This window comes from Mesitornis unicolor, unplaced genomic scaffold, assembly GCF_000695765.1.
Source record: "Mesitornis unicolor isolate BGI_N332 unplaced genomic scaffold, ASM69576v1 scaffold12231, whole genome shotgun sequence".
NCBI classification, from domain to species: Eukaryota; Metazoa; Chordata; class Aves; order Mesitornithiformes; family Mesitornithidae; genus Mesitornis; species Mesitornis unicolor.
The window spans coordinates 1-9,149 of NW_010161724.1; the positions used below are offsets into that span (position 1 = coordinate 1).

The 9,149-nt window shown below is 37.5% G+C and overlaps 1 protein-coding gene across 1 annotated transcript in view; it reads left to right on the forward strand.

Annotated features, from left to right (window-relative positions):
• Positions 1 to 149: 149 nt before the first annotated feature.
• Positions 150 to 9,149, forward strand: part of KIAA0020 (KIAA0020 ortholog) — a gene marked incomplete at its 3' end in the record, with an annotated part of 21,958 nt that continues 12,958 nt past the window's right edge. The window contains exons 1-9 of the mRNA XM_010193419.1: positions 150 to 240; positions 2,443 to 2,625; positions 3,998 to 4,133; positions 4,867 to 4,942; positions 5,739 to 5,832; positions 6,048 to 6,114; positions 6,678 to 6,852; positions 8,533 to 8,636; positions 9,094 to 9,149. The exon at positions 9,094 to 9,149 is cut by the window's right edge and continues 27 nt beyond it. Coding sequence (XP_010191721.1) covers positions 150 to 240; positions 2,443 to 2,625; positions 3,998 to 4,133; positions 4,867 to 4,942; positions 5,739 to 5,832; positions 6,048 to 6,114; positions 6,678 to 6,852; positions 8,533 to 8,636; positions 9,094 to 9,149 — 982 coding nt within the window. The remainder of the gene's footprint in view (positions 241 to 2,442; positions 2,626 to 3,997; positions 4,134 to 4,866; positions 4,943 to 5,738; positions 5,833 to 6,047; positions 6,115 to 6,677; positions 6,853 to 8,532; positions 8,637 to 9,093) is intronic.

The following is a 9,149-nucleotide window of genomic DNA, read 5'->3' on the forward strand; positions in this document are numbered from 1 at the left end:
GGGCGGCCGCCACTGAGAAGGGTGTAAGGCCGTGAAGTGTGTTAATCAGTGTTCAGGGAAGCGCAGGCGGCATTTTCTTCATAAGGTTAGCAGGAGAGCTACGGCAGTCCAGTAATGCTGACTCTTGCTATGTTTGCAGTGTTGCTGCCATGGAAGCCAAGGGTAAAAAGAAGTTTGTGGGGAAGAGTGGAAAAGCACCTCGTGGAAAAGTGCCATACGGGAAAAGAAAATTTAAAAAAGGTAAGAAGGCAAAGACTTCTTAATAGGAGTCCTGACTGAGCGGTTATTGTTGTGCACAGGCATGCTTGAACTCTATTGTGTATCTTGGAAAACTTAAGTCATGAAATTACTAGCTTGGTGAATGAGTGAAGAACAGTGGATGTTGTCCACATGGACTACAGTAAACCTTTTGACAGTGTCTCCCATAGGATCCTCACAGAGGTGCTGATGAATTATGGGCTGGATGAACAGATGGTGAGGTAGATTGAAAACTGTCTGAATGACTGGGCCCAGGGAGTGGTAATCAGTGTCACAAAATCTGGTTGAAGGCAAGTAACTAGCAGTGTACCTCAGGAGTCAATGCTGGCTGTAGTCCTGTTCAGTGGTTTCATTGATGAAATGGATAATGGGGCAGAGTGTGGCATTGGCATGTTTACTGACGATGCAGAACTGAGAGGACAGCCTGATGCCTCAGAGTGTCATGCTGCTCTCCAGAGGTACCTCAACAGGTTGATGAAATGGTCTAACAGAAACCTCATGAAGTTCAACAAGGAGAATTGCAAAGTTCTTCACTTGTGGAGAACAGCTCCATGCACCAGTACTTGCTGGGGGAAAGCAGCTCCACAGAAAAGGTCCTGGGGCTCCTGGTGATCACAAAGTTGAACATGAGCCAGCAGTGTGCTGTTGTGACAAAGGTGGATGATTGGATCTTGGGCTGCATTAGAAGTGCTGCTAGCCGGTCAAGGAAGGTGATCCTTGCCTTCTACTCAGCACTGGTGGGGCCCCACCTTAAGTTCTGTGTCCAGTTTTGGGTTCCCCAGTACAAGAGAGACATGGACATACTGGAGAGAGTGCAGCAAAGGGCCATGAAAATGATGAAGGGTCTGGAACATCTTCTAGGAGGAAGGGCTGAGAGAGCTGGGACCGTTCAGCCTGGAGAAGAGAATGCTAAGGGGACATCTTGTCAATGTAAACAAATACTTGAAGAGAGCATGCAAAGACAGCCAGGCTCTTTCCAGTGGTGCCCAGTGACAACCAGAAGCAACGGGCACAAATTGAAACACAGGAGGTTCCCTGTGAACATCAGGAAAGACTTCTTTATTGTGAGAGTGACCAAGCACTGACACTGGTTGCCCAGAGAGGTTGTGGAGTCTCTCACATTGGAGATATGCAAAAGCCACCTGAACATGGTCTTGGGCAGCCAGCTTTGGGTGGCACTCCATGAGCAAGGGGATTGGACCAGATGACCTCCAGAGGTCCCCTGAAACCTCACTTATTCTGTGATTCTGTCTTGCATTTGAAACTGTACTGACTGTATGATCAAATAATCTGGAAAAAAGTAAAGCCGAAATGCTTTAAATAGACTGTATTGCAAGCCCTATAGCTTTATTTGATTGACCTAAAATACACTTAATTGCAATAAGAGTAATTCTGTATCAGAAATTGTGTGGCCAGCAGGACTAGGGAAGTGGTCCTTTCCCTGTACGTGGTATTGGTGAGACTGCACCTTGAATACTGTGTCCAGTTTTGGGTCCTTCACTACAAGAAGGACATTGAGGCAGTGGAGCATGTCCATAAAAGGGCAGCGAGGCTGCTGAGGGGTCTGGGACACAAGTCTTACTAGGAGTGGCTGACAAACTTGGGGTTGTTTAGCCTGGAGGAGACTGAGAAGAGACCTTGTCAATCTCTACAAGTACCTGAAAGGAGGTTGTAGCGAGGTGGGTGTTGGCCTCTTCTCACAGGTAGCAGGTGATAGGACAAGTGGAAATGGCTTCAAGTTGTGCCGGCGGGGTTTAGATTAGATATTAGGAAAAATTTCTTCACCAAAAGGGTTATCAAGCATTGGAATAAGTTGCCCAGGGAAGTGGTGGAGTCACCAGCCCTGGAGATATTTAAAAGATGCGTAGATGAGGTGCTTAGAGATGTGTTTTAGTAGTGGATAGGTTGTGGTTGGATGCAGTGATCTTAAAGGTCTTTTCCAGCCAAATGGTTCTATGATACTGCTGCCTGGAAAATAATGCCAGGGCAAAACTTAGGGAGGGAAATCTGAGATACCTAGGGTCTACAGTGAAAACACCAGCATTGAGATGCATGTTAGAATTATGGTTATATGTCTAATTTTTATCACAAAGTAGTTTAATTCTTGTTAGTGTAATTATCTGTTGTTTTGAAGCAACATTAGCTGTAGGATAATATTTTAATTTCTGTATTGTTGGTTAATAGATTCTGGTCCATCAAAGAAACATCTTAACAAAGGAGACGAGGAGGAAAAGCCTAAATCCATTTCCAAGAAATTTGTGAAAGGACAATTGAGACCTGGAAGAGCTGGTGTCAAACAATTCAAGAATAAGCAGCAGGCACAGAATTTTGCAAAGAAAAGGAAGCGCCAGGATGGCGAACAGGGAGGTGAGTGGATTTTTAAGCCTGGATATCAATAGAAACTAGGTTTTGGGTAACACATTGTTAATCTAGGTCTTCTTGTTTCCCCCTGCCTTGTTATCACCTTTCAAAATCGTTGAGTGACTCCAAGTTTACTTCATGTTTAATATTTGCTGTGGAAAAATTTACTTCACCTGACTAAGCTTGAGGCCAAAGTCATGACAATCAACAGTTATGAATTTTCTTGTAAGTAAAAAGTAAGAATGCAGTAGCAAATTTAAATAATTGGTATGCCATCATAAATCTAAGATTATTTTAATGATAGTATTAAGTGACTAGCTTGAAACTGGCTGTTTTCACACAAATTTGGAAAATAGAATTTTTCATAGACTGTTTAAGAAATTTAATCCTCTGTTCTAAAAGTACTGGATATACGATATGGAACACTAAAATTTATGAAATAAAGTTTATTATAATTTATTATTATTTTCCGTGGTTCAAACTATCTAGATACCTCTTTTAAAACAAACAAACAACAAACAAAAACACTCAGAAAAAATCAGTGTTACTACTTTTTACATTTTACAGCTTATTTTTGTGTTTCTACACAGAGGCTAAATGTCTGGTTTTGTAACTGTTTAAATGGATTTCTTTTTAAACTTTGTTTGAGATATATGAGAACTTCACGTTGTTCCTTCCTTTGCAGTGCTTTAAGGTCTAAAAATTTAAAGCTGGGTCTGTAATGTTCCATGTAGAAGTAATTGTTAGCATGACTTGCTTCTGTGAAACCATATAATACAAGGTGATGGTTTTTGGCAAGATATGATCAAAACTAAAATCAAATATTTGAGGTTTTTGTAGAAATTTCTATAAAGTTAGATTAACTGAGTTTGTTGTCTGGCAGTTTGTAGCTGCTATATCGTAAAATTGCATGCTTAAGTAATTTGACTGAATAAAAAGATTAAGCAAGTAAAAAGGCTTTAATTTTTTTTCCTCTCTCTGAGATTTCAGGTATGTATCGTTGAGTTAGGGCCCTTCATTTGAGAAAGGGAAAAGGTATATATGAGTAGAGGATAAACTAAAAAGGGAGAAATACCTGGGGCTGCTAGCTGCCTTTTGAGTCAATTTTCAAGCTATTAAGAGGTTTGCAATGCATTGTCTGACAGAGCTTTGAGGAAAAATTATTATTTGCCTTGTTCTTCTGGTATTCTAGAAGTGGAAATTACTAGCTTAGCATATTTATTAAATATTTACACTTCAATATTAGCTAGCTGGGTACCTGGAGGCAGAGTTCCTGAATTGTTAGCAATTCAAATCACAGAGCTGTCACAGTTTGTACTGATAAAGTATTCAATTGCTCATCTTTTATTATTGAAAATGTATTTATTTTTGTCTCCAGGATCAGATTCTAAGAAACCGAAGTGGAATGACTTCAAAAAGCAAAGGAAGGAGTTAAAGCAAACCAGACAACATAATGATAAAAGTAATTATGACATAATTGTAAAATCAAAGCAAATATGGGAAAGTGTGAGAAGGTAATAATGATACTTTTTTTTTCTTCCTCTCTTTCTTTCTCTCTTTCTTTCTTTCAGTTACCTTTTAGTCATAAGTTGCAAGACTGTCTTTCTCTTCTTGTAATTATATTGAACTGTGTTTCCACAGTGATACTCCATGGGTGAATGATAACATTACCTGCATTGCGTAGATGGTTTGAGCAAAGTGTGGTCACCCATGGTGCTAGAAATGTCTGGATTGAGGTCACTTGCATTTTAGGTTAAAATATGTGAATAATTGCGTAAGAGTTGTCCTATTTTTTGCATCCTCAAGCACAGAGCAGGTACTGACTCAGCTTGATTTTGCAGTGGGATCACTGCATGAGTTTTTAAGGAGGTTTGTATACTTGGAGCAGGTGTAATTCTAGAACTGGGGCCACACATCACAAGTGTGTCTGTGCTTTGCAGTTTTGGGTGTAAGAGGCTTATAGATCTTCAGATCTGTAAACAACTCTGACTGCAGATTTGAGTTTATGTTCCTTTTAATAACATTCTTACTCAGAAGAGAATAAAGAGGAAATATAGTTTGGTTTCTAGGAACTGAAAACACTTAATTACCGCTATCTACAGGTTTAATGAATGACAATGTAAATTTAGATTAGCAGCAGCTAACTTGATTTTATTTTGTGCTCTCTTGCTTCTTTGTATATATAAGTGAGTCACACTACAATAAGCTACTTCCTCAATTACGATTGTTTTACTATTTTGTTTGTAGGAAGAAATGCGATAAAGAGAAGCGAGAAAAGTTAATGAACGAACTACACATGCTTCTTCATGGAAAAATTAAAAGTGTAAGAAAAATTAGTTCCACAGGGCACAAATTCACAAAAACTTCTTTAAAGAATGGTGTAATATAAATGAAGTTTTAATAATATAGTACTAGCCTGTTCTTCCAAAAGCTACAGGGATTTTTTAAAACTGAGTAAAAGTACAAAAACAGGGTTGAAAGGCTGCATTTGCCACTTGGATTTAAGGACAGTAGTCCTGGCATGCTTTGTCTATCAGCTAGCTATTATAAGGCTGTCTGTTTTGCCAAGCAGCTTTAATCCATTGAAATTCTGTGTTAACTGAAGTTCAGAAACAGCCACTCAGAGTTTTGATTAATTATAATTGTTGCTTTGCAGCTTTGTTTTAGAGAAATTAATGTCCTGATACTGAACTGTACTAAACAGTTGTTCTGCTTTATTCTTGAAATGTATAAATTTGCATTAATATACATGTTGGATTTTAAAGTTATTATTGGTATTCCATGCTGAAATTGAACTATAATTTCACGCTCACTCTGAAATTGCAAAGAACATGAGAGGAAAAGAGATACCATTTCATGGTTCTCTTTCAGTATTAAAACCTTGATGCATGTCCTTAATAGTCAGCAACTGGAAGTATTGTCTGTGTTTTGTTTGACAGGGTACTTGCAAAGTAGTAAACCTTAAAACTTAATATGTTATGAACAAATAACTACTTTTATAATTGGCGTTACATGCTACATGTGGCAGGAAACTATATAAAAGAGCTAGTGCATTAAAATAAATTTGTGCATAATGCTGTCTGAACAGCCTAGGATAATTAAATATCTCTGTCCTGTAGCTGGCATTTGCACATGATTCAACTCGAGTCATCCAGTGCTTTATTCAGTATGGTAATGAGAAGCAAAGGCAAGAGACATTTGAAGAATTGAAAGGTACTCTCTTCCCATTTACATTTTACCTATATGCTTCTGTGTTGTTAGAGTGCATTAAAGCAAGCCATATTCTTTTCTTTTGAGTATTTTTTACTTTCTGCTGAAATGATGCATCATTCCTAGTGAGTTCTTAACTATTTGAAATAATGGCATCTTGTTTTGTAGTGTTAAGGAGTGAAAAGTGAAACCAGCTGAATGTTTTTCCCTTCTTACAGATAGCCTAATAGAATTGAGCAAGTCAAAATATTCTAGAAATATTGTGAAGAAGTTTCTTATGTATGGGTGAGTATGAAGTGAATTTGCTTAGCTGTGTTGTTTTGTTTCATTTCCAGTGTGAATACTGCTCTTAATCTATAGTGTATTGATAATGAATGACAAAATATGTCTCTGAAAACATCTTTAGAATAGTGACAAAAAAGGAGAGTGTAGTATTGCTAATGGCCGTTTTCATTTTGCAAAAATTAAAGCTAATGCTGTACCCATCAAGGAAAACATATGCTAAAAAAAGCTCTAATATATGCTAAATGTTGATCTTTGCCTTACAGAAAAAAATGGCTTTTAAAAATTTTCTCTGCTTAATGTTTCAGGAAGGCACCTTTTCATGCTGTAAATTTATCCTCTGGTTTATTTTCTTTCCCTTTCCTCAAAATGCCTTATTCTCCAGATTCCTGGTTTTCTGCTGTATTTTCATATATAACAGAAGGCTGATCCAGACGCATGTATTTCCTGGTTTCTATGCTAAAACTTACCACCTAAATGTGCTTCCAAAAATGAAACTATTGATAGGTCACCTTATCCCTGAAGTTCTAAAGTTTTAATTCTTGCTGTCTTTTCCTTTGAAACAGGACAAAACCACAAGTTGCAGAAATAATAAAAAGTTTTAAAGGCCATGTGAAAAAAATGCTCCGTCATGCTGAAGCATCTGCTGTAGTGGAATATGCATATAATGATAAAGCCATTCTGGAGCAGAGGAATATGCTGACGGAAGAACTATATGGGAACACTTTCCAGGTTTACAAGGTGACATTTCAATACTTTGTGGTCTGAGGTGCTTTAGCAACTATAGTACTATTTTAACTATCTTACCTACTGTTTCTTTTGGTTAAATTTATTTGTCGACTGTCCAAATGCAGTCTGGTTTAGCATGTTTAAATGTTGTGTTTACTTGTACATTTCTATTTTGGATTAAATTGTTGTGTTTTTTCAATTTGAACTATGAAAATATGTCCATGTATGAGCTTGCTCTGCTCATCAGAGACAGTCTAATAGCATGTAGTTGCAGTTATTGTAGTGTAATGGTGTCTTGCCTAAAGTGGTCATCCTTGCATTCCTCATTATTGCTGCAGATGGCTTTTGTGCCAGAGCTGCCTTATGTATTGTGAAAACTGAATGTGGGCATAATGTATTTGTATCTGTATGCCATTTAGGCTTAAGTTTTGGATTTGTTTTCTTTTCCCATGGAGACTATAGGACTTGAATTCTCTTGAAACCATTTGGATATAGATCCTCACCAGGCAGTGGGAACCTTTTTGAAAAGTGCAGCCTCCTTTCTTTTGACTTCCATTCTTTGTTCTTGCTGATTTGGAATATTGGTTTCCAGTAGAGGCACAAGTAGCTTTATTTGCTACAAAGTACAAAACTGTTTTACACAATGACTGACAACACTCGAGTGACTTTTGAACCCCACTATACAACACAGCACACTTTTACCCAAGATTTCTGTTAAAATTTTGTAAGAAATTAACATTTCATTTTGGAACCATGTTGTTATTCTTGTCTTTACAGGTTTTTATAAGTTTTAGTAAAGCATTTTGCAGCACTAATAGAAAGGCTTTTACTGTGTTTGTGGGCTGTAATTTGTATTGGGACTAGAACAGCCTCTGAAATCAAGTGCAGTGTTAGCTTCCATCATTCTAGCATTCTTGGCATGAGTGCTTCAAGTAATCTTACATTGCAATACATACCTGAGACTCAAGAGTACATGGTTTATAAGAAGCAGCAATGTAATCCTTAGCAAGACCTGGAATTTCTTGGAGTTTTCACTTTTTTCCCTTCCTGTCCCCAACTCTTTACACACACACACACACACACACGCCCAGCAGGGACATTTAGAAATACATTTCTTCTAATTTTCTATTTAGTCAGACTAACAATGGGCTCTTTTACAAGAGTGACCAGTGTAATTGTTTAGATGAGATACCAGGAAGTACTTCTGTATTTAAGACATATTGTTTATGTTCCTTCTCTCTGCTGTTCTTGAACTGGAATTTCCTTGGCCTTGATTAACTTCTCAGTTTGCTTACTGCTGTGTTGCTCCATGACACGTGTATGTCATGCAGGGTTTCTGCTTAGCTTGGGAGTCCCTTAACGCTATGCCAGTTTTGTGCATTTTACTTTGTATCTGACAGTCTCAAGAGGAGCTGACTGTAATTAGCAAGGAACAGTCCACACCATAGAAGTAGCTTTTGTTTGCTAATGATGAATACTCAGTTTGTAGAAATGTAAGTATACAGCTTCTGACTTGCTCAAAGTAGATGAGCTTATTTTTAATATTTTAAAAACTGTTAGTTTTGCAGAAAATTCATTTTGCTTGTGAAACTGTTCATGAATTCTGATTGAAAAATCATTAAAGATAATAATTTTCTATGAACTCTAATACTTACTGGGAATGTTAAGCCTCTGATTGTGCATTCATTTCAGACACCACTTGTCCCAACGTTGGATAAAGTGTTAGAAGCTCAGCCTGAAAAGAGAGAGGCCATCTTGGATGAAATGAAACAGATTCTTATACCAATGGCACAAAAGTAAGGACAAAAATTGATTTAAGGTGTGATGATCTAGCATGAACCCGTTTGTGTCTGACATACAAACAGATGGTGATACTGATACTCAGCTGTGTTCTATAGTAGGTAACTATAGTTTTGTCTGAAGTGTCATAATTAATATCTTAATTTTGAACTCCACTTCTGTAAACTGAAGTGTCCCCCACAGTGTGCTGTGCTTCCATAATGCATTATTGGATAAGCTTCTCCAGTGGTTTTTAGGATAAAATATTTTGTTAGGTTTTAGGATTTGTAAGTTTGGTAGAGTTTTCCACATACTGTAAATGCTAAACATCTAATCCAGAATGACTACGTCTTTTCTGCTCACCACACTGCCTGTTTTTTTTTCTTTTCTAAGTACAAATGAAGTGTTGCTAGCTTATATTAAACCTGTTAGTTGTGGAAGACTTTCTGCTTATTTTCCTCTTCCCAAATACAGAGAGGCTGTGATAAAGCACTCACTGGTACATAAAGTATTTTTGGACTTTTTCACTT